We start from the raw sequence: 26,366 nt of genomic DNA, 5'->3' as shown, positions 1-26,366 counted from the left end.
AAGGATTCCGACAATATCTACAAAAGATGCCGATATTTTGGGGGGGAAGGGAGTCTTTCTCACATTGGAGGTTCACAAAGGTTTGATAGAATCACCCTGGCCTTCAGGGAACTACAGTGGTTTCCTCTGCCCACCCATATCACTTTCAATATGTGCTCTGTCATCTACAAGGCAGTCCACTCTGACTTCCCACCATATCTAGTAAACAAGATTAAGACTGTAAATGTAACATGCAAGATAACCAGTAGCTGCATTGCCAAACTGTAAGCCAAAAAATGCCGGAAAGAGAGAACAAGATGCCAAGATTTAGTTTGCTACTCTCCCAGATTTTAGAATCCATCTCAGCCCAAATCCACAGCTGTTTCTCTTCCACACATATGGAAAGTGCTGAGGACTTACCTCTACACTCTCGATTTCTTCCCTCCCTCCATACCTTGTACTCCTACTCACTACCATATCTCAACCCCTGCCATAGTATTTATTGTAGAGAAAACCTATCTTGTACATTGCTGTGTTCCATTGCTACCAGTTTCTGCTACAGTTATGCAAACAAAATGGAGAGAAGAGGAAGGTATTGCAAACTCTCTTTAATGTCGCCAACCAGTTGTGTATCTCCTCATTTGGAACAGAGGATGTTTGGTAAAACTGATGGTGGATTGTGACAAAGCGTTCTTACTGGGTTAAATCGGGCCTCATTCTACAACTAAACTTGAGACGTTCTAGCTCAGGAAAGGAACAGCAGGTCCCACATGACAGTGACCAACCACCTTTCCAATCCTTACCACAAGCAAAGGAAGGTGGAAACAAGTTCTGGGCCAAACGTATTCTGCGGGTGGCTCACTGGCTATTCTTCTCTTCAGTTCTAAGGCTGCATGCTTGAAAACAATTCAAATGGTTCAAAATATGTGACAGTCATAGTGAGAGCACAGAGGCTCGTGTGAACCCTCTATAATGAAGGGCAGAGGAGACACTCCTAAAGTGAGACATTGTCCTACATGTTGTATAAGAAGTAAATCCTAGAGGTATCCCTAGAGTGAGCCTTGCCACTGCACTCCTATGGTCTCTGTCATCCCATACTATCTGACCTTTCTTTCCATCATCCCGGTCCTGCGGCGTTCCCTCCCCTCCGCTGACACCTGCTCTTCAGCAGTCCGAGCCTTATTTATGGTCTTTGCTCTTGTGAACCCTGCCCACCCACTGCCTCTGCCTTTCCAGGGACTCTCGTCTCAGTCTTGTCTTTTTTACATGCCTCATTGCACAGATTCAACCCTGTGTGCTCAGGTGGCCATTCAGCAGCATTACATGGGGCATCACTGTTGAGTGTCCTTCACTCTTTCTTACTTCTGTCCTCCTGTGACAGCTGTCTTATAGCCACTGCACCTCCATGACCTTTCCATGGCCTGTGACAGCACAGCAATGAGATGTTCTTGCATAAGGTGAGCTGGTGATCTTCTAGTATCTGATCTTCTCCTCTATTTTATCCCTACAGGCGTCTGCCTCACTCTCCATTCCATTTTGGCAGTGGTTCCTGGTGAAGTTTGGAAAAAAACCTGCTGTGATCGTGGGCCTGTCCGTGAGTGTCTTTCTTCTCCTTTTCTTTCTCACTGTGAATACAGCCACCTCTAAACTCCATAGACATCTGGGCCCAATGGTGGGAATGCTTTCAGATTACTCCAGGATCTGACATGTATGGGAATGTCTGGATATTCTTACTATATCATTTCTGACTACCTCTTTTTAAGAATCACTTCCTTCCTGATTTGCCTTGTAACTACTATCATTCACTTGATCTGACTTGATGATACTCTAATTAAATGCCAGGGAAGTGTTGTGTAAAAACAAACTCCAGAGGCAGAGAGAATGTTGGAATTGCTGGTCTATCCAGCTGTGGCTCCTCATTCAATTTTTCTTTACTCTTATTTGACACCATGCCAGGATATCACACAGCACTTTGATTAAATTTTTTTCTTTTTACAGAGTTTTAAATAGCGCGAACTTGACCCAAATCGGGTATCGGAGCGCTTTACATAGTACCAGTTGCATTACATGAGGGACACATGCATTTTTGTTAGGCACTGGGAGATTAAGTGATTTGCCCAGAGTCACAGGATGTTCAGCGTTGTTGCCGAGACTCTAACCCAATTCCCCAGATTCGAGGTTGATCACCCTAACCGTTAGGCCAACTCCTCTCCTCTAAATTGTCTTATTTTCCACCTTTTTGCCAGTTCGATTTATATGGAGCAAAAGCATAAACTTGTGTTGTTATGAAGAATCCGATAAAAGCCTTCACCTCTGCGTCAATTCAGATGCATTTGTCTCCTGTGACTGTCTCGCGTCTATGCCAGAACTACTTAATGTGGTCACAGACTGAGGGATTCCAGGTAAATGTGCTGCATTGAAAGAAAGGATTATAAGCCACTTTCCTTTATTGACAAGTTAAGTTGTAAATACACCACAGTGACAGAGAGATTCCAAGTTAAGTGACAAGCAATGACGGAGGGGTTCAATGGTAAATTCCATTGAGGGACAGAGGTATTCCATGTCAAGTGCCCTGCAATGAACAAGGGTTCTATGATGTGTGTTTTATTGTTAGAGGAAAACATAAAAGTGATTGTGGTGTTCTTGAATTAATCCCAGCCACTGGAAATAACTCGGGCCGCATTCTAGTACAGTGTTTTTTGCCAGCTATGCAACTCTAGATAAAGACCAGGCATATGCAAGTCAGCCTTGCTCCTGCTCTATTAGTAACAACCCATGCCAGGTCCCCTTTGGATGGTAACACAACATGCCCAGACCAGTTCCGGCCTACTTAGACGTAGTCATTGAGGTGTAGCTTGATTCCTTTATGACCTTAATGTGACCGGTTTGTCCAGACATGTTCTGGTGCTCATTGTGCCATGGAATGCAAGATAATTGAGGGTACCCCCACTCCTGAAAACTGTGGACCACAGAACCCCCAGGCACACACTTGTATGGCCCTAACCTGTGCAAATTCAGTATATGGCGTATGGTAGGTCACTGGTTATTGGCCATTCTCCGGTTTGCCTTTTAGTGAAACAATAATTTTTGACCATCTGAGTTACTGTGATCACTACATTCATCCTTGTAGTCAGTACCCATTGCATAGAAATGTCTGATGATATTCCCAGGTCTGTTATATTTTTTGAGAAAAAAACGACTTTACTTACTGTTGTCCTCTGTTTATTTTGGTTCCCTAAGCACCTATTCTTAGACTTCATATTACGCAAATCTTGAGCTTTTGCATGCAAATTATATTACCTCTATTTAACATAACGGAGACCTCTAATAGTTCTCTAATAATCATAACACACCAATCTAGCCCGTCATTTATTTTTATGCAAATATTTTCCTTTATTTATTTGTTATTTTTTTATGATATAGTATATCTACACTGTGACTCTGTTTTACTTTACAAAATGGTTCCTCTTCATAAAATGAAGTTGGTGTTCTCCTCCCCAATACTGTTCATCAGCATAAGATCTTTCATAGATTCAAATTCTTTGAGCCATTCACTGTTGTCGAGTTGGGAGTAGAGTTTTAACAACGGGGAATGATTCAAGTTTCCGAATTTAGGAAAAATGCCAATGACGGAGAACTGCTGTCACATGCAAGTAACAAACTTCATTGTAGACATCCACATTCCACTGTGCAAAAATTGTCCAGAGTTTCTCCAAGAAGCTTTCTTCATTGTAAGTTTTTTCAAGGCCACTCCATACTGTGCAATCCCATTATATGATTTCTCTTTTAGCAGCAGAGATTAATTCAACTCCTAATGGAGTGTAGTAACATCCAGGTTGGGTTGTGAGGGAAAGCATGGGGACTCGGCCGAGAGTGGAGTGGGGCTGTCAAAGTTCAAACACCCTGGATGCAGAGCAGGAGTTTGGACTGTGAGGGCAGAACTGAGGCTGTATAGGCAGAACTCCGTCAACTAGTCAGGGCAGACATCCGCAATTGAGGCAAAGCAGCAGGAGGGTGTTGTGGGAGATCAGGGGGCTAGGGTGAAAAAGTGGTGGCGTTGTTGATTGAGAGGCTGTGTGTGTGTGTTCATACACCAGTGGTCGAGCAGCTGTAAAGGTAGATAGAGGCAATGACCTGTTAGAAAGCAGACCATGGGACTGTGGCTGGCCACAGTAGGGCTACTGTTGTAAACAAGGAGATGCTGTGTGGTGACAGACTTTGGGAGAGGCGGGCATCGAAAAGATTGAGGCAGAGCTAGGCACTAGTTAGAGGAAAGGCGCTTTATGAGGGCAGTCCATGGAGGAGGGCGCAAGTGCAGCAGGCTAAGCAGTGGACTGTCTTGTGAGAGCCGCAGTGTGAGGGTGGCAGAGGCAAGCTAAAGCAGATTAATGGAGCACCAGCTGGGTCCTTCTCTTCAGGGTAAGGGAGAACATAAAGAATTGCTTCTCCATTCACAGAGCTGCTGGGCGCGAGCCTGACTATCAGTAAAGACCCAATCTACTGCTGGACTCATCTACCCTGTCAGCCTAGATGGGGCCAAGCACCAACCATGGCACTGGGGCTGAACTGGCATCATAGCCTTGATTAGCTGCTAGATCTCAGCGCAACTGGTGTGGGGCAAAATCACACATGCTGTGACAGATCCTCAAACTTTTCAATACTAGGGGCATATCAACAATGGCTGGTGATATAATTATCGTCGCTTTAGCGCCCGTTCTTGGGCGAAAAGCGGCGATAATTATATTGCATTATTTACAAGGACACGCTAGCGCGTGTTTCCTTGATTCAGCTCCCGTTTTGTTCACGCCTCGCTTTGCATCTCTAATGAGATGCAAAGTAGGCGTTCCCTGCAAAAACGAATGGGAAATGGTCGCTAACTGTCCTGTCCGTGTTTACAATACGGCCCAGGGCACCCATAGCAATATTAAAAACAGCGCTAACCGCTGTTATCGCCTGTTTTGTACGACTACTTTTTTTATGACTTCCCTATCTTTGACATTGTGGCTGAATCCACATCTCCCTATAATCAAGATTCTCCCTAACGCCGCACGAAAATCGCTGGATTTCCAGCGATATTCCCACATAACTCTGCTTTTGATGGATTATTTATTGCTCTGGAGAAACGCGTTGTTGATAACGTGTTATCCAGGCGATAAATTCCAGCGATAGGCGGCGATAAATATAAAAGCGCTAAACACGCTTTGCGATATTTATCGCCGTCTGTTGCTGATATGCCTCTACATCTCCAGCAAAGAACCTTCGTTCAACTCAGGACTGATCTGCGTCATTCATCTCGGTCCGTGTGGCAGTCCTTGGATTATTGACATATATGTTAGTCTAACATGAGATAGACCACACTCAATAAGGCTGTTTTAGTATCTTCTTTACGTGAATACTAGAGAGTCACTCCACAGTCTCCGTTGTGCCAGTCTATGAAGACCTACTGGAAGGAAGAATTGTGATCAGTACAGACATGTTTAAGATATTCCATCCATCATGTAGATACGATCCTTCTAAAAAGTTATTAGAACCGGCCTCGTGTCCCCCCTACCTCTCTGTGAGGTCCATCCACAAATCATGCTTCCTCTAATTCATGTTTCTCCTCATCCACAGCATCTTTTGGTGTTTCATTGATAATACTTTGCAATTGCTGGGGATTAAAATTATTAGATATATCCTTTTGTATATTGGGTTCGATAATTATTATTATTATTATTATTTTTTTTTCTTCAGCATTTTCCTGACCTGAAACAAAACCATGCAAGGTTCTGCTGCACTTGGTTTAATTGGTACAGTATTGTACCTGTTGTTCCTCGCATCATTAGAATATGTTTTACGGCAGAATTCAGTGTTAAATTTGGGATAGTGATTCAAACCTACCCCTCAGATTTAGGCCCAAAGCCTGCACAGAGTTAAATAGTTTATTCAAAAAAAGAGATGGTTTAGACAAGGATGACTTCTGTTTATTTTTGGGAGCGTGTTTTGCCTTCCCAGCCAAATTAAATATATAGTAAAAGACACACAATTGATGGACGGAATACAGAACAAATCAAAACATTCACCCCAGTCAAGAGATCTGGGTTAAATCTATCATTCTTTTGCTCACCATGCCACCCCAGTTTAGACCTGGCCATATGCAAATCAGTGTTGACCCTGTTTCTCATGGGAACAGTCCAGCCCGAACTGCCTGGCCAGGTCCTCCCTGGAATGGAAACAAGCATCCTTGAACCGGTTTCGGGGTTTCACCACTCATCAGCCAGGATAGCTTGAATCCAGTGGCACAGTGAGCCCAGGACCCACGTCTGGGCATACCCGGCGCACTTATAATATAAAATCTTTCAGAGCCATTTTATAATGCTAAAACAGGTGGCATCGAGCATATTATTTTGGTGGCTCATAGTGAGTTTATTGTCTAGCCATATTCCTACGTTTTTTATGACAGGCACTGGACTAGGGGGACTGCCCATAGATGAGGGCTATAGCTGCGGGTCCCAAGGGATAGAAGGATTTACCACCAACAAGACCCCAGATTTGTTCCCATTTTGTTTTAGGGAGTTGGCACCCATCCATGCTGACACTTCATTAAGGCAAGAATTGAGTGCATGCACATTGTGGCTGTCCTTGGTTGACAATGATATGACAATCTGTGTATTGTCCGCATAGGAGAAAAGTGAGAGTCCATAGTTTTTAACTATATCTGCCAAAGGCCTGACTCACAAATTGAAAAGGAGTGGACTTCGAGTCGACCCTTGGGGGATGCCTGAGCTGAGCGGAAAGGATTTAGATTGGTGCTGATTGGTATGAACCTGAAAGGTGCTATCCCGCAAAAATATATTAACCAGGCAAGGTCTGTATCCTGTATTCCCATGCCTTCTAATCTTTGCAATAGTGTACTATGATTCACTGTATCAAATGATGCACAAAGATCTAAAAGAATCGGTGCAGCAGCTCCACCATTGTCAAGTGGTATCGCAAAAAGTCTGTGACACCGAGAAGGGCCGATTCCGTGCTATGACCTGAACGGAACTCAGAATGTGAAGGATGAAGAAGACTATTATATTCTGTGAATTCAGCAAGCTATTGGTTCACATGTTTCTCTAACATCTTAGAGAAAGTAGGTAGCGGGTAGATAGGTCTACAGTTGGACCAATTGAGAGTGTCCAGGTTAGGTTTTTTCAACAGGGGAGTAACTGGGAACGTCTTTCCAGTTTTGGGGACATTGCCCTCCAGCAGGGATAAATTCAATAAATGAATGAGCCTCCCCAAGACAAGGTCCGAAGGTTTGTTCAAAATTGCCAGAGGACATGTGTCCAGTGAGGATCCTGATCAAATAGAAGACAAAATAGACTTGAAAGAAGTCAAACCTAGAGGCTGAAACTTCTCCAGACCACTAATTGCGTTAATAGCGGCAGGAAGGTAGCTTGCTTCACTTGTCTTTGGAAAGTCCCCCTAAATATCTTCCACTTTTTTTTTAGGTAGAAAGCTACTAAATCCTCTTTTTGGGACTGAGAAAGAAGAGTAACGGGACTATATTGGTAGGGTCTGCTAGGGTTTTCACTACCCGAAAGAGTTTTAAGTCCGTTTTTTGTAGCAGCAGTTGTATTAGTATAGAACAAAGATTTGACTTCACAAGGTGTTTACAGGATTTTTCTTTTCATGCAAAGAGTCATTGTACCATGGGGTAGGACTCTGTTATGAATTTTGGTGGAGATATGAATTTCAGCATCCAGTCTCCATCTAAGCCAGAGGTCAATTCTAGGTGTGTCTAACTCAACAGAATTGCAAAATTGATGGAGATTGTCTTCTAAAGCTGTAATCTATGTGGAAGTGTCTATTTTAGCCTAATTTCTACTAAAGGAAGCTGACCAATTCTTACTAAGCGGTGGGGTTTATTCTGTCACAAGTGAAAAAGGGTCTGCATAGTGATCAGGCCATACCATAGGTAGGGGAGCATCGGACTGAAAGTTCAATTAATTAGTAAATACCAGGTCAAGCAGATGGCCCGCTTTATGGTTAGGAGAGTTGTTGATCAACTGAATGCTCAATATTTCAAATCCGCAATCAAGGAAGTAGTGATATTTCAAGATGTATCCTCAAAATGAATATTTAAATCTCCCAAACTGGTCAAATTAGCATATTTAAGAACAGCAAGAGAAAGAGATTCAACAATGGAAGCACATCACCTACTAAAAGTCCCTGGTGGCCGATAAATTAAAGCTCCAGACAGAGTGAACTTCGCTTAGAGTGTGAGTGCAAACAGTAAAACTTCACAATCCGGAATATTACACTTTTTGATTTCATATTTAAATTCCTTCTTAAAAATAATTGCAATGCCTTCACCCATTCAGTTTAGGCAATTCCTATTGTGCAATTTGGTAACCAGTGGGCAGGCCAGAAAAAATATTCGGTGCCGAGGAAACGTTTAGCCACGTTCCTGTAAGATTTTTATAGAAACAGTGGTCACTTACAACATAAAGTAGAAGCTGCAAAAACACAAAAATTGCAATGATATGTTCTAGGCGTCCCAATCTGGGATTGTGATCTATTTACATAAAAAAATAAAAAGAAACCATAAAAAGTGGGACATTGTTCAGGGACAAAAAATGTGAGGGGGGAACTGAGCCATAATAACGTATGGCGGGGAAACAATCAAAGTTTATGCCATAAACATATGAGTAGCTCCATTGCACGTATGCACAATAAGGCATAAGCAATTTAGTGTCAAGGTGCTGAAGTCAACAGTTTTCCGATCTCCGTTGAGATAATTGAATCATCATCAAGACATAACTAATAGTGACTGAGATAGATGCCTGCCTGATGGAGTGGAGGAAATTCATCAATGGCTCCATACGGACGGTAAAGAATGGGCGCTGCAATAGAGCAGAATCTGATGTCAGGGTTGACAATCTGCGTGTCCATGATGTGGGCAGTGTATCAATTCATAGATCTGGTGGCCCGAACCTGGTAGCAGAATTACGGCGTATTCCAGCAGAGGAAGTTTAAGCCGGGAAATTGGTGCGTGAACGTAGGAAGCAGAACAAGAGGTAATCAGCGATCGGAGTCACAGTGGGGATCGAGAAAGAGGACACTAAACAAGAAGCAAAGCATAAGGGCGGTACTCAGACAAGAAGTCAATGATATTCAGATGGTTTTTTACCAGTGACCGACCGGTTAGGCTAAAAAGATCTAGTTGGGGGGACTTGGTGTTTTCTTCCCCCTGCATATACGAAGGTTCAAATGAAGGTCCAGCGAGTGGGTCTAGAATTTGAAAAGTGCAGTGTACACATTGTCTAGTTCAGCTGCAAGATTGAGAGATGAGAGACAGGCTTTAGCTGAAGGGGGACATGTGGCAAGTAATACAGAGTATGTAAGCCTACCTGAGGGTTGAGGGGCAGCATCCGTGTCCCCAGCAGCACGCGGGTGCAACGGCTGTGCCTAAATAAATGAGCCGGGAGCAGCAAGCCAATAAAGAGAGCTAGAGCGCTAACCACTCACTCTCTAGTGGGACCACATAATGGACCCTGAAAAAGCTTAAGAACTCACCATCTCAAACACTTCCTTTGACGGATTGCAAAATCCCCGTACCAAACAGTGCAAAAGTTTCAATCTAGTAGTTTTCCCTCAAAATGTCCTTTTAAAAGCCACATAACAAAAGCATAAAAAGATGTCACTTTGTTTAAAAAAATAAAAAGATCTGGCCAAGGCAAGTACCTTAAAGATGCTGTAAATTGTCCACCTTCCCTCCCTGAACCCACAACCCCCACCAAGATTTACTTTCATTTTGTAGATATACCTTTATCCATGTACAGGGTCCCATTACATTTGAGCTAGGGTTGCACTCTAAAGCTACCACATGCATTCCTACATTGTGAAACATCTGTCAGGTGAGCCAGTGGATAGTGAAGGTGTCAGTCAATGGCGTACGAGCTTTGACCTCCTCATCATGCCTGAAACTTTCAGGCCTACCTAACTGTGCAGTCAGCTGACTGCAGATGCAGAGGAACCAGGGCTGAGCCCGGGTGCACCCAAGATGCCACTTTTCAGGGTAAAAGTAATAGTGTGGTATTAATTCTCATTGGTAACACAAAATGGCAAAGTAAAACTTTATTTATACAATATTGTATTGCATTGTACTGTAATTGCATTTATATAGCGCTTACTACCCCTGACGAGGCGTCAAAGCGCTTTTTCGGAGAGTAGCATGCTACTCCGGAACCCATAAAGGATTAGTGTTGAATTAGTATAGTGAAATATGAAAGTTATTTGAGTGGTGGATATGAGTCTTAACATACATTTGTCTCCTTTCTTAATGAGCTCTCTTCTTTAGACAATGATGGTCTTAATTAAAATTTAACCAGATTCTGTTTTTAACAGTAGGTGGTGCCCGTGGTTGTTCTCCTTCTAAATGTGGAGATTATGTACATTTTACAGGCAGTGATCATGCTGATTTTATAATAATGTGTCCATTATGTACTACCTGCACAAATATTTAATGTAATGTCATTTACATTTGTATAATGGTAATATAAACAACTCCTTTCTAAGTGGAAGGTATTAATTTGAGTGCAATATTTACTCTGTTGTCCCTTTTGTTTGCTCTTCAGCAGGCTATTTATTTAAAAAGTATTGTATGCTTATTGAAGACACCAGCTTCTTTTACAATGTGAGTCTTATATGCTGTTTAATAAAGTTGTGTATGCCTATTGAAGACACCAGCTTCTTTAACGGTGTGAACTATGCATGTAGTCCTCTCATTAAATCATGTTGAAATATTCCTGGTCGATGTTATAATGGAGTCTAGTTATGGAAGATCCTTTTGCTGATGTCTAATGGTGCACAGCACATGAATCTGTAAACATGCAAGCTGAAAATATATGCAGTGTGATGTTGCCTTTCTACTGTGGCCTACTTAGTAGCAGCACCCCTCTGGATGTTGTACTCTTTGGGCGTAACATGCTAGAGAGCATTTGAGGACCAACTCGCAAAAAGTAGTAAAGTAGATATATATATATATATGCACAAGTGCAGGTTTATTACTTTTCAGAGTTCAAATATATTCCATTAATTCGCCTAGAGAGCTGCGCCTGGTATAGGTTTTCAGCAGGGCCGCTGGAATTATGCAGCAGGGGAGGGTCAAATTATGTGGCAGGGTGGCATAAATTATGTGGCAAGAAAAGGCAAAGTATGCAATGTAATGCGGCACCTTTTCTGATAGTTTTACTTCATTATTTTGTTTTTGTAACACTATCTGGGCATTGGGTGCACCTCATTGGCATCAGTTTAATACCCAAATATAGCAATAAGCAACAGAAAGGTGACTAGACAACCCTTGGCAAAGGCCTTCCAGTGCACGGCAACATGTGTTGCTACATTTTTAGTAACCTTTGACCCGTTTGAACTAGAAACAAATTTATTTTTGTTACAACCTGCAGATAATTCTGCAGATGATGGATTATGTGACAAATCTATAATTTTGCGTAAATCGCTGCGGCCGCACAATCCCAGTGGCCCTGGTTTTTAGGTGTACTAGTGGGAATGTCATGTGGCCAATCTTGTGGGTTTATATTCCCCACATGTATAATTCTGCATGATTTAATTAAAGGAGCCCGCTGTGCAAATGCATACTTTTTTCTGCACAGGGAAAATGTTTTTCCCATTGGAGAAGCCCCTTCCCTTACTCCCTCTAAAGATCTGAGGGCAGTCTCGACCCCCCTTGCATCCTGGACGGTGAGCGACTCCACCACTTGGCTGGAGTAAATCTCTGATCATTCCTAGGGTAGGAAAGGGTCAGTCTGGAGTTTGGGAATTCCCACAAACATACAAGTTTGTGGGCATTCCTAGACTTACAATGCTGACCACACCATGTAATGTTCACTTCCGAATCCTTTGTGAGATTTACCATATCAGATATGTCTGTTCTCGTGATGGATAAATATGCAGCATTAAAACCACTTGGGGCTGTCAGGACATTTTTTGTGAATTTGTGGCAGGCGTCAAAAGAGATATTTTCAGTCGTAAACCTATGTTGATAGCCAAACATACCATTTGTGAATTGGCCTTTCAGTTCCTGCATTCGTTATGAGCAAACTGGTATATTCGATGGGTAGTTTTGGAAACAGAGACCCCTATCCTATGGGGAACTGGGCATAATTCTGGAAGGGATCTGGAAGCAAGAAGGCAAAGCCTGCCTCTTTATACATAATGCAGAAAACAAACGCAACAACCATTTTGTAACTTAAAACAGGCTCCTAGCAGTAAATAAAAACAACAACAATGTACTAATCTGTCTGCCAGGGGAATAACAGTGTTAGGCACAAAGTATATGAACATATACATTAGGCCTTGTATGGTAGTAATGTGAATGCTCTAAAATCTTGGTCGCTGTAAATAATCCCAAAGCCGACCTAAAGGGCAATGCTTGATCATGGTGTGTCCAGACAGTACTTAAAGTGAGTTGCTAAAGTTTAGGGGGGTGGGTACTAACCTATGGCTATGGTGAAGTGAGGATGGTGTTTGCTGCACCACATAGGATTATACAGGGACACTGGTCTGTCACCAGAACTAGATCCAAGCCAGCCAGTCCTTATGTAAAATAAACATTATGGCAGGATCAGAGAGGCAGTTTTAAGTATGTGTCAAGCTCCCAAGCTGTGGTAAGGCATGGGATGTTGCCAGCTGACTGATGTGATTGCAAGCTTCACCTATGGCTATAAATTTGGGGCCCAACATCACAGCAGTCTACCCAGTACATTCGCAATATGTCTTGCAAAATTGTCTTTAATCTCAGTAGAACCATCATAGGGAAATTATGTACCTAGTGTGAAACTGTGTTGGGTCCACTCATCCAGTTCCTAAGAGGAAAGCTCAGTCCTCTGAGAGCAAGCACCAATCCCTGGACTGAAAGTGTTATGTTACGTAACATCTGTGCTAAGGATCCACTGAAGTAGAGTACCTGACCTCCCACTGTAAACATTGCTCGTACACTGTTATGAAACAAGGCTTATATGATTCTGCCCTTGTCTCCTGTTAGCCTTGAAGCAAGCTCTTCTCTCTTTCCTCAATATGGACTCTGATAGGGATATTCAATATTAGCCTAAAAGGCATGCTTTCTAACCCCACTGGCCTGCCTAGGATTAGCGACAAAGTACCCTGTGGTGCTCGAACTTTGCCTGAGGGGTGAGGGAATATACAAAGCCATGCAGTGTAGGGTCCTTTCCTGCAACGTGCCCAAGTTAAATACACATATTGATATTGTGGCCTACAGCTTGACTTGCTGATATGTTGGATATGCAGGCTAGCCTCGAACTGCCTGTGGTGTCCTCTGAATGCGACCCTACCCAGCATGCCTTGCCTTGGTCATACAGCGAAACCCCAATCATCCCTAGTGCTGAGCCGCCATGGGTTGATTCCTCAGCCCTCTTGGAATGTTCATGACTCATATCAAGGCCCACAGGATTGGATCCATTGGAATGTTCATGACTCATCCCAAGGCCCACAGAATTGGATGCATTGAAATGTTCATGACTCATCCCAAGGCCCACAGGATTGGATGCATTGGCATGTTCATGACTCATCCCAAGGCCCACAGGATTGGATGAATTAGAATGTTCATGACTCATCAAAAGGCCCACAAGATTGGAATGTACAGAAGCCATGGCATCGCATGTGCAGATTTTCCTGGTCTTCCCCCCCCCCCCACCCCCCTCCCCCCCAATGCCGGAGAATGCAGCTTTGCGCAGGGCCTGCTCATTGTGCATCGAAAAGGGGCCCGATGTTTATCATCCGTCAGGTGCTGAAGAGAGAGTAGAGCAACGACAAGTCTACCTAGGCAGTGGTGGTGACATGGGGCAGTCAAGGGCATTTGGTGCTCCTCTGCCCTTCAGTAAAGGCCAAGTTAGTTGTAAGGAACCAACTCTTACACTGGTAAGTAACTATTTTGTTCCTCCATGTTGTAAAGTTTGTGATAGCTGTGCACCAGTTACACGCCGTAAGGTCTGGTCTGCTCTACAGAAAACCAGTAAATAACTTTTCTTGCCTTCCCTTCCTTTGTCATGCAGTTCTTCATCCCTCCCCTCATCGTCATCACACTGGTCAACAATAACTTTCTTGTCTTTGCCTTCATGATGGTGATCGCAGGATTCAGTGTGGCTGTCCTGTACCTGCTCCCTTGGTGAGTTTGCTGGAGCTTTTCAATAGACAAGGGAATGTAAGGGAGGTGGGCATGCCAACAGTATCATAATGTGAAAGATAAAAATGCCAAAGGTTCAATCTCTGGTCTAAAAAGAGCACTAAGGAAAACTGGACCCAACCTAGCGAGTTGATGCTTCTCAAAGGCTCTGGGGATCTGGCATGTCAAATGTGGGCAACTCTCTTTCAGAGGCAAGCCTGACGTGTGCCTAACTCTGCTTTAGCCATGCATCTGAAGAGCACCTTTCACTCTCAATTCCAGCTTAAAATAAATGTTGCTCTGTATAAGATGCCCATTGGAAGTGCACAATGGTGCAGGAACATAGTTTGTTCATAGTTGATTCAATGATGAAGCTAGGAATGGCAAAAACTTGGTACATGTCTCAAGCCTAAGTGCACAGCCCATCCTGTGTCATTATTATCTCACACAGATGACAGTTTGACACACATTTATGGAAAGAAAACGAGTCCCAAAGCTGATGGTACTTAAGAAATACATACACTTCAGCGGTTTAATTCATAATGTTATCCTCCAGTAATCAATTATTACTTTCTTTAATGGGAGGTAAAGCACACTGTTGGACTTGGCCCTTCTTGCAGGGTCATCCCTAAACTTTTTGCCTTTCTCCTAGCCTTTTCTCTGACTTGGTGTTGGTGGTTTTAGGACTTTGGGCACTTTACCACTGCTGTCCAGTGTAAAGTGCGTGTGCTCTCTGTGTTACTTATGGTAAGATTTGTCTACACTGGTTTGGCCTATTTAATTTACCTGTCAGCCCCTTGTAAAGTGGTATCTCATATACCCAGGGCTGGTAAATTAAATGCTACTGGTGGGCTTGCAGCGCTGATTGTGCCACTCACCAAAGTAGCCTTTCAAACCTATCTCAGGCCTCTGCCATTGCAGGGCCTGTGCGCGCAGTGTGACTGCTGCTGTGACGTGACACCTTAAGTGTGTACCATGTTTGTGACCCTCCTTTTTACTACATGTCAGTCACCCCTAAGGTAGGCCCTAGCTAGCCCTATGGGCAGGGTGCATTGTAGGTAAAAGATAGGACATGTACCGTAAGTGTGTGACATGTCCTGGTAGTGACAAACAGCCATTTTGGTTTCTCACTACTATGAGGCTGCCCTCCCATAGGAATGCATTGGGGATTCTCTGAAAAGTGTTTCAGTGGTAATTCCTGATATGAGAGGAGCAGCGTGGTCAAGTTTAGTATATTTGGAATAGTAATAATTAATGCTGCGCAATGGTGTGGGCAGATTTATTATAACTATTTTAGAAATGCCACTTTTAGAAGTTGGCATTTCTGTGTGCTATGTGTCTGCCTGCCTGATGTGACTTGCATGTCTGGCTTTTCAGTGACAAGGGCTGGGAGGTGTGTGTGTGGCTCCAGGAGGGGTAGGGTGAGTCAGCACTAGGCTGAATAGGACATCTACATTTGGAGTAGTGGGAGGAGAGTAGTCCCCTGACCCTGAATAGGATTGTGCCTGCCCTGTACAATGCTGGCTCTGCCCCCTGTGGTATGTCAGATCACCTAGCCCCCACCTGACAAAGAGGAAGAGGAGCCTGGTAAACGGAGCACTCCAATTCCCCCCTGAACCAGTTTTTGCTGGTTCCCCCAAGCCCTGTACTGCAGACAAAGGAATGTGACATATAAATATAGGGGCTGTGACCCCATGATGTTGTGCTGTTTCTGGACTTGCTGGGGGCTTGCTGCTGCTGGGGGCTCAGGAGGAGCTGCCACAGGGGCTTGCCTCCCTGCTGAAGGGCCCTGTGTGCTGGCTTCCATGGGCCCAGCAATGCCCCATGAACCTAAGGACTTTTGTTGCCTCCAGCAGCTCGTAAGCACCGTGTTTTACTTGCCCAGAAGAGAGGAACGCGTGGGCTTCGCAGCACGGAGCTGCAGCCCTGCTAGAGGGAATCCCGACTTGGGGATTTCCCTGCATTTTGTGCTTACTAGCGGGTGCCCACCCCGCATTTTTGCCTTTTGGATCATCGCAGGTGCCCACCCCGCATTTTATGCGACTGAGAGCAGGTGCCCACCCCGCATTGGTGACGCTCGAGCGGGAGCCCACCCCGCTATATGCGTATTGAAACGGCGGGTGCCCATCCCACATTTCTGCCGCTTGTGGTCTCGACTGGCCGCAATTACTTGGTTCTGGGCAGATGCCCACCCTGCAATTACTTTTGTTCAAAGCGGGTGCCCACCCCGCATTGCCCTGCCGAGAGAAGTCACCGCCGTGATCCAATCCTACAAACAGGAAGCCAGGCGGCCTTGCCTGACTGTGGGCGGGGCTTAGAGCGCATCTGACGAGCAGGGAGAGGAAGTCCCACCCACGGGAGAAGCCGTCCGGAGCCTCGCAGTCTCCTCAGACTGCCAGGAGCCCGCCTTGTGGAGTGAGGAGAAGCTTAGAAGAGGAGAGAACCCCAGAGGAGTGGGGGATCTCCTGATGCACGCCGCATGCAGCCGCCAGAAGAGGAGACCAGAGGAGCCGGCACCAAGCCCCGGTAAGTGGGGGCTGAGGCCGTTCTTTTTGCTGTTGGTGCTCACGAGGCACCAGGGTAGTCGTGCTGGATTTCCTGAGCGGACCTGCAGGAGAGCGGGCCGCTCCAACGATGGGCTCATTATTCCCAGGGGCACGGTAGTGCCAGTGTCCAGAGGGCACAGTGGTGCCCATGTCTTCTCTTTGATTTCGTTTTTACAGCTGCGCCGCCTGATAGAGGGCAGCTGCAACGATGAGGTCAGTTTTATTTAGAGAGCCCCAGAGCAGGGCCTCTTTGTCTATTCACAGCTGCACCGCCGTAGCGGGCAGCTGCAACATTGGGCACTATTATTTTAGAGTCCCAGGGGTACGGTAGTGCGAGTGTCCTAAGTACTGATTCTTTATTCCCTCAGTTGCGCTGCCATAGCGGGCAACTGCAACATAGGGCACATTTGCTTAGAGAGCCCCAGTGGGGACCCACCCAGAGGGGACCGTGAGTGCCAGTGCCCACGTTTTGCTGCACAGCAATTAGTGGCAGCTGCAATGTTTGACAGCGCAATTGCGCACTTTTGGATTCTGCTGCATTGGCAGCACGCCATGACATTATGGACATAGGGCATTTGAGCCCTCTGAGAAGGCCAGGGGGGCAGTGTTAGGTTGATAGGGCGCCAGGCCCTAATGTGATTTATGTGGTGCCCAGGAAATGTGATTTATGCACCCTGAGTAATGCCTCTAATGTGATTTATGATTATGAGGTTATTGCATAATGTGGTTTATGCTTGTGAGGTTGGCGCATAATGTCTTTTACTCTGATTTATGTTGCAGGATATAATGCTGACTACAGTATTTTGCCAGTCATTACTGGTTGTGTTCTACATTTATTATTTGTGCTTGTGATCGTTCTGACAGTGGCCCAATTGGCCCTGTCATGTGTATATAATCCACTGTAAATCTTGCCTAGTGCCAGTTGGCACAGTGTAGATTGTGTGATTACTATTCTAATGTGTTTATGATACTACAAAGGCTATTTTTATATATAACCTTGTGTGGAGTTCCTTTTGTGGTGTGCCTAGTATGTTGCTGCTGTGTGTGTGTTGCGCAAACGCTTTACACATTGCCTCTGGGATAAGCCTGACTACTCGTGCAAAGCTACCAAGGGGGTGAGCAGGGGTTATCTTTAGTGTGTAACTCCCTTGTCCTGACTGGAGTAGTGGTTTCTGTCTGGCTTAGGCGCAAGCCCTTGCCAACCAGAAATCCCGTTTCTAACACACACCATTTCATTAATAGTGTCCTTTATCTTACAGATTTTAATAGTCCGTGCAAAATGTATACAACATAACTTTCAGTAGAATAGAAACTAGAAACCCTATATATGCACACTCATAATGAAAGAAGGGTGTGTATGTTGTGCATACACACACACATACAATAGAACATTTAGCAGGGCAGAAACCCTATGTATATACACTCCTCACAATAAAAGGGTGTGTGTGTGTGCGTGCACGCGCCCGTCTGTCTAAGCTGTTTTTATATCCAGTCTCCTGCATCTTTCTATTAATTTGATTTTGTGCTTACACTGTATGACTCCTCGAAGCCCTACAGAACAGTACCCCTAAAAGGCACTTTGAGATTCTAGACATTAGCCCTTAACAAAATAAGTGTTCCGGACTGTTCTAACAGCTGAGTGCCTCTTTGAAATAAGTATTGAGTTGAGACACACTGAAATAAAATATTTCATGACAAAGAATGAACCAATACAAATCCGGTGCCCCTGATTACAGTTGTAAAAACTGCTGCCTTAAATGTATTGTTCAGCTATATTCCGCTAGAGTAAACAAGGAGAGTAATGGTTATTTATACAGCTTCTTTGCTACAGCTGGTTCTGTCCTGATGCCCACCATTTTAAGGTTGAGCCTGGGCAGCGCATGCGCTGCTCTGCGAGGCCTTCTGTATTCAACCCTCCGCCCATATTTTTCATTAGCTTGTGCCATTGTCCTTTGTAAATGCTGGCTTCTGATTCGTTAATAGGCCTGTTGGTCCCTCCTTAGTACCGCCTTGTTTTCATTTATAACCTCCATGAGGACTGGCCCATTTACTTCTGTTGTTAAACTGTATGCCTTATTTAGTCTGTAAGCACTATTTTCTTTAATGAGTTTCTCCTACTGCAGGCACGACTTGCTTTCCTGCAACATACAGTGCGCCATGCAAGCTTTCACTTTCCGAGCAGCCTGGGACAATAGCTGCTGCTTCTTTGAAATGGAATAGGTCTCGCATTCGCAAGAGTTTTAGCTATTGGCGTTGTAAATTAAAATGCTTTTTATTTATGTGTTAATTATCAAAACAGATAAATAAAAGGCATTGTCATTTACAATGCCAATAGCTTAAACTCGTGCAAATGCGAGATAAACTCGTGCAAATGCGAGACCTATTGCATTGCAAATGCTTGTTTAGTCTATGTATTAACAGACCGAATGGGTATGTCGAGGATGATGTCCCATAAGGACTACTGATGACGAAAGTCTTTTATTTCACTTCCTCGCCATGCTGGACCAATGCCAAACAGTTTAATAAATCCAATCTCTGCTATTGCATCATCCTCTGTCTTATTAAAGCTGGATATAAGGCCTACTCATCTAATCTTCAGGTTAAGAACAAAATATATCTGAAAGATGGAAGAACATGCAGGAGAAGAGTTGGCAAGATGCTAGGTTTTGTCTTGCTGGAATGTAGATCGACATTCTCATGACTCCTGCACTCTGAAAAGATAACATGGTCACTTGCTCACCAAGATAAATGGGATAGGAAGCACTCCTGTTACTGCTTTTGAAACAACAAAATCTGAGTTAGCCCTTTATGGTGTGTAAACTAAATTGCATCTAGGCAACTCAGTTACAGAGAACCCTACTTCTCTGAATCATCTAACAAGACACTTTGGAACAGATATCTTTTGTAGTATAATAGTGGAAAGCCATGAAGGTAAGCGTGATAGATGAAAAAAAGGCTGTGCTATTGTATAAGAAAGACAGTCTGATAGACACAAGCTCCTATAGAAAAGTATTTTTAGTTGATGACTCTGGCGATGACCATTGAAGCAGCCATGTGCGCTTGGGCCCTTCTCCTTACTCTTGCTGTGGCGTTTGTTTACTTCTTTCTGTCTGCTTTATTGTTCTTGGCACAGAATTCTAGCTTGTAAACCACCATGCACTACGCTGTCATCTTGCATGCTGCAGCTATTCATGGGTGGCTGCCAGCAACCATAGTGGCTTTCTGAGGGCAGTTGAGGGGCTAGGTCAGACGGCGTATTGTTATCGATTGCATTGAGTGTGGAAGGCGAGGCTCAGTATGGCTTGTGATTTCCCACTGGGCTTGCTGACACTGCCCAAAAAATCTTTGAATTAAGGGGCTGACTACCTCACTCTCCCTGTGTGTGTGTGTGTGTGTGTGTGAGAGAGAAGGTCACAGGACACCTGGGGGATAAAGGAAGTCACTGGAGGATGTACCAATGCAATTGCAAGCTTGATGGGTGCAGGTACCATAAGCAGGGAGTCTCTGTTTGTGACCATAACTTGGTGAGTTAGATATGCAAACTACGTGTGTTATCTGAATCGATCTCAGATTTCTCATGCCAAAACTTTGACTACATTGACTATCGCGAGCTCAGAGCCTATTACCTACAACAATGTAATTTTAACCAATAACCTGGAGTACAGGAAAGCCCCCCTAAGCAAGTTAGGACCAACCAGTCTAAAATAACTATTGCTATGGCAGTCTCTCCTCTGTCTAACTCAGAGTTAAATAAGGACAATTGCCAAATGAATGCTCCTGGTCAAAGATGAACAGTAGCCGAAAAGACACCATTAGCGCCATAAATTGTGAAGGGATAGCCATACATGATAAGGCCACAAAGGATCCACCACTGATGCCAGATGTTGTGATCTTGGGCACATTGAAAAACTTTGGTCTGAGAAAAGTCAGAGCTTGAGGAAGCTGCCACAGTCTGATTGCTTAGCTCAATCCAATTCATTACAGTTTATAGTACAATATAGCAATGCAAATAGAAAAAAACTAGGTCAACTGTGTCACAGAGAAAGCACTGTATAATGTTTGCAAATTTTCCCGCTACAACCACAGAAATCTTTCCCATGCTCTGGCCTGCAAATTGGAAGCAAGCCAAGAGTGCCATGGTGGGCGTCCAAAATTACAGTAGGGCAGAGTCTGAATTTTAGTCCCTGGCAAACCACTTCCTAGATTCTTAGCAGGTACAGGTTCTATATGTGTAGATATGAGAAACAGAAACCCAACAGACTCGCCTCTAGAGTATGGGGTTGAGAGACAGTGAAACAAGGCACTAGTAACTATGAACTCCACCAACACTCCCCTCCACAAGGACCCACATTGGCACTTGCATCGTTGGGCCATCCAGCAATGCAGCCTCTTTGACAACAATATGACATTTAAATGTTTCTCTCCTGCCTAGCGCGGGGCGTGGCTTCGCCGTGCAGCGAAATGGCTGCACACTAGCGCGACTCCACCGGCCGAGATAAATAAATCCAGCATTTATCCGACATAGCTGCTTGGAATCGGGAACCTACCGAACGCAATTACAGCAGAGGTGATCGGCAGCGCGGAGGAACGTCAAGGGGCACTGGTGGGGCTGTCGTGAGATACCGATGCGGAGGGCGCGGGCCCACTGTTGAAGGTGCCCAGCTGAAGCCGGGGCCTCAGGTGACTGCCCGGCCCGCCGACGCTGCTCGGAGGCCGAGAGCAGCGGTCCTGTCCCGCTTTTCACAGACTGCTGCTGCCCTACAAGGTGGTGAGTGCTGACGTAAGCGGGCTGCGGTCTGCCATATACTGGATGCCTGAGAGCGGCGTGGGAGGTGCACGCGACTGTCCTGGAATGCTCTGGGTGCCGGACGCCGTCGGAGAGCGGCCCTTGGACTTATGCCGAGTTCAATTGTATATTGGCTGGTGAGCCGCTAATGAGACCATGCTGCAGGCGGCGGTGAGCGGAAACTGCACCTCGGCCGACCTCACGCTATGCTGCACCTCGTGCTAGAGCCCCCACTCAATTTGTTTTAAGCAGCTGTGCAGGCCCCATATCACGCCCTCCCAGGGCGAACAGAGGAGGTCGCTGCATGTGTCCTTTGCGGTTGGAGCCTCCTGCACTGTCTAGGTGCCACATGTGCTCATTCACAGGTGGCGGGGGGCGGCCTGGACATCGATGGCCTGCTCCAGTGTTGATGTGGCCGCACTAGTTGGATCTGCCTCTGCACAAACTCAAAGGGCGACCCAGGGACATTTCTCACCTGAAGCTGCAGGGGGAGAGATAACGGCGAGAGGCGCAGGGTGGAGTTACTGAATGGAGGCGGAGACCCCCGTGCACTAGAAACACTGCCCATGTGTGGAACAACACCTCGATATATAGCCTCAAATATAGCGTGGCTGACTAGAGTCCTTGGCAGTGGGGGTGCGGTGGTGGCGACTGGTGGCCTGGCTGAGGACCTGCTTGCTGGTGCCGACCCTGGGCGCTGCCGGGCGAGGGTGCCTGCGGCCCCAATGTCCATACTCCCACGGCGGGACTAGCAAGAGTGGTGGAGTCGGTGCTCGTGGGGATCCCTTGGATGACGGCGGGGTCCTGGGAGGCTCCTGCGGTGAAGCGTCGCTCGCAAGTGCGTGGTGTGGCGTGAGTCGTGACCTGCCGCTCCCTCGCCGTTGGGGACGCTGTGGTCTGAAACAATGGGGAAGCCGGACACACGCCAACCCAGGATCACATTCGACAAAAAGGCAACTAAAACAGCTGATACAGACACTGGGCAGCAGGAGGCTGCCGGGGACGGCGCCCGCAGAGGATATCCGTGAGATGTTTCGGGATCTGAAAACGAGTCTTCAAGGCTTGGACTCTAAAATGGATTCGCTAGCGGAGAGAATGGATAGGATAACACAGCGTATGGACAAACAGGAAGGACATGTAAATGTTTTGGAGACAAGAGTGACCGAGACGGAGGAGGGTCACACGGAGTTGGACAAGAGAATGCGGGAAATGGATGGAGTACTCCATGTGATAAGACAAAAGAATGAGGATTTAGAGGCTCGGTCACGGAGGAACAATATCAGGATCATGGGGGTTGCGGAATCCACAGACATCCAGAACAATGAGAAATACATAGAGACAATGATGTCTGATCTCTTTGGCTCTGACCTATCCGCGATGTTCTTGATCGAGCGAGCGCACCGGACGCTGGGGCCCAGGCCACGTCCGGGGGCACCGGCAAGACCAATATTGGCGAGAGTCTTTAAACTATAGGGACCGAGACACGATACTAAGGCTGGCAAGAGAGAAAGGAGACATTCAATACAAAGGAAATAACATCGCACTATACCTGGACTTTACACTGCAGGTTCAAGCGGCAAGTAGAGAATTCATACCTGCAAAGAAAATCTTCCAACAAATAGGCACCAAATATGCCTTGATCTACCCTGCCAAGCTGCGCATTCAGGAAAATGGGAGACCCACATTCTTCACGGACGCTAAAGCAGCTCTATCATATGCAAAGCAGTTGGCTAAGGAGTATAAACAGCGTTCATGGTCAGGCGATGCTCCGGCCGGGGACAACCTGAGCGACAATGACTGACGGCCCTAGCTGGGCTTTCACACTCCAATTGCTAAAGTATCGTACGAGAATGTTATTGTTGAATGTTTAGAGACTTGCTGCCATATATTCCTGCGCTATGAGTACAGTGTTTTGATGTTGGGGGGGTTCACTGTTTCAGGTTAGCGAGCTGCTATCTCGGCCACCCTGCCAAGAGTGCAGGGGTGTATTGCTGGCGGACCCACGTACCCCCTTGGGATGATTCCCTCATGTTCACAACTGTGGACAGTCTGTTTACAGTTAGTTGGGAAGGAGGGGGGGGGTATGTCACAACCTAATTGGGAGGTTGTTGTGGGAGGGGGAAGGGGGAAGTTACTGTTCTGTTGTTTCACTCTGTCAGAATCTACATTTCTTTACACAAGCTCACTGGCCGACACGACCCACTGGAGGGAGACGATCGTTACTATGCATTATATACCTCTGTTGCATTCCATGTACACATTGCATTTCAGCGGTGGTCCTAAGACCTGTATTTATCTCTTAGCCGCCCTGCTGTCATGACTGCCCTTACATGTATTTCATGGAATGTTAGAGGCCTAAACGATCGCAGAAAGACCAGACTGATTCACTCTTACCTATCCAGACATGGGGTTGACATTTGCCTGCTTCAAGAAACACATTTAACCACTGCAGCGGCGGGTGTGCTCAGAAACAACAGATGGGGAGAGGTGGTGGAAGCAGGGTATTCAAACTACTCCAGGGGTGTTGCGATCCTTATACGCAAAGGACTACATTGGAAAACACATCGCACCATAGCGGACTAGGAGGGGCGGTTCATTATACTGCAGGGCACCCTGTACAACACTCCGGCAGTGCTGGTTAACACGTATGGCCCTAATACGGACTGTCCTGAATTTTTCCATCTTCTTTGGCAGAAAATACAGACACTGGGCAGGACAGCGGTGTTATGGGGGGTGATTTTAATGTCGTACTCTCGACTGCGATAGATAGACAGGGGCAGTCTCGCGACCATCACTCTAAAGCTGCGGGAATGTTATCTGACATCAATACTCCATCCAACAGCTAGGGTAGGCACATGTGTGACACACCATAGAAATGCATGGTCCAGACTGGATTATTGGCTCGTGTCCAAGGACATCCATACAGGGGTACTGGAAGCTGGACATGACCCGCGTACATTCTCTGATCACGCGCCCACCTATATAAAGTTGCACATCCCTGAGCCCTATAAACAACCGTTTACCTGGAGATTCCCCTCAGGCGCACTCTTAGATCAGGTTTTTCGGGAGGAGCTGCGGGAAAAATTGGTGGACTATTTCGCACTGAATGAGGGCTCGGTGGACTCTCCGGGAGTACTCTGGGAGGCATTCAAAGTGGTTACTTGGGGGAATTGCATAGCGCTACGAACAGGGGTTCTTAAAGATATTCGTAATACCCTCTGTAGAGTGGAGTGTGAACTTGGAGAACTAGAAAGAGTGCTATTGATCAATCCTGCCTCAGATGTCGTGGCCCAGTTCCGCTCCAAATTAACGGAATTCCAACAAGAGGCGGAGAGGGAAGCGACATTTTTGCATAAATACACTCAGGCAAGGCGTTATGGAGAGTGTGAGCGCACAGGGAAAACACTGGCGGGTCTACTCAGATCCCCTAGGGGCACTGATTATCTTACTGAACTTCACACAGACGACGGGGGGGTGGTGAGATCGCCATCAGATATATTGCAAACGATGACAGGGTTTTACCAACAATTATATACATCCAAATTTAACCCTTCTCAGACGGATATTTCAGAGTACCTAAACACTGGCGCATTAGCATGGTTCAATGATAGGGCCCGAGAATATATGGAACTGCCGATATCGGCGGAGGATATACGGCAAGTAATCAATAGCAGGCCGTCTGACAAGGCACCAGGTGCAGATGGTTTGACTGCCGCCTTTTACAAGGAATATGTTGACATTATAGCACCCCGGCTCCTACAGGTATATTTGGAGGCCATGGAAACAGGTACGCTCCCTCCCACATTGCGTGAGGCAATTATCATCACCATGCTCAAACCTGATAAAGATCCTACTCGGCCAGAGTCGTATTGCCCCTTATCGCTGATCAACTCGGATGCCAAGATATATGCTAAGTTGATAACGAATAGGTTGCAACCGATGCTCCCGCAGATTGCATTACCAGATCAATCTGGGTTCATACCCGGGCGCTCGACCGCGCACAATTTGCGCACTCTTTGGACTCCTGCACTATTTGGCCCCCTGCACTATTTGGCCCCCCATGTCAAGGCAGTGGCTGCGTTGCTTGATGCGACTAAAGCTTTCGACTCCTTGGAGTGGAAATTCCTCTTTACTTTACTGCCCAAAATGGGTCTCAGCCCCTTGTTTATCAAGCAGATGCAAATAATATACACAAACCCAATGGCAAGAGTTAGGGTGAACGGGCAGGTTTCAGACTCTTTCGAAATCACGAGAGGGACAAGGCAGGGCTGCCCTCTTTCGCCCCTGCTGTTTGCTATATCCACGGAGCCATTGGCGGCCTGACTACATCAACACCACACGCATAGGAGTATAGGATTTACCTCCAGGGGCCTCCTGATTTCTATGTTTGCTGATGACATGGCTATTTATTTGGTCAATCCAAGTGATAATTTTGATGCGTCATGAGAGAGCTGGTTAGATATGGGGGACTGACAGGTATCCAAATCAATTGGACTAAATCCGTGCTATTCCCACTAACTGATACCACCACTCCATTCGACACGGAATTCCCGATACGCTGGGCCGAGGATCCAACGGGATATTTGGGGATCAAGGTGAGTAGATCCCTGCAGAAAAATTTGGTTGGCCAACTATGGTGGTGTAATTGACTGAATAGAAAGCAAAATTCATAGATGGAAAGTACTACCGCTTTCCCTGACTGGGCGCATTGCGATCACCAAGATGGTAATCCTACCCAAATTATTATATCTGTTTGTAAACATCCCTATGCCACTGAATTCTCATTTTTTTTAACGGCTCCGCTCTCTCATTCTTGAATTGGTCTGGGCGGGCAAACAACCTCTAGGGTCTCCTGCAAACTATTGACACTGCCATTGGCGCAGAGAGG

The 26,366-nt window shown here is 45.7% G+C and overlaps 1 protein-coding gene across 5 annotated transcripts in view; it reads left to right on the top strand.

The window, feature by feature from the left end:
• The window catches only part of LOC146812555 (sodium-dependent lysophosphatidylcholine symporter 1-B-like), a 129,560-nt gene that overhangs the window by 54,856 nt on the left and 48,338 nt on the right, over positions 1 to 26,366 (top strand). For all 5 annotated transcript variants that reach the window (XM_085619584.1, XM_085619580.1, XM_085619582.1 and 2 more), the window contains 2 exons: positions 1,490 to 1,573; positions 14,037 to 14,149. In XM_085619584.1, the coding sequence (XP_085475710.1) occupies positions 1,490 to 1,573; positions 14,037 to 14,149 (197 nt within the window). The remainder of the gene's footprint in view (positions 1 to 1,489; positions 1,574 to 14,036; positions 14,150 to 26,366) is intronic.

This window comes from Triturus cristatus, chromosome 7 (assembly GCF_964204655.1).
Source record: "Triturus cristatus chromosome 7, aTriCri1.1, whole genome shotgun sequence".
Taxonomy (NCBI): Eukaryota; Metazoa; Chordata; class Amphibia; order Caudata; family Salamandridae; genus Triturus; species Triturus cristatus.
This window is presented reverse-complemented; position numbering and strand designations above follow the sequence as displayed.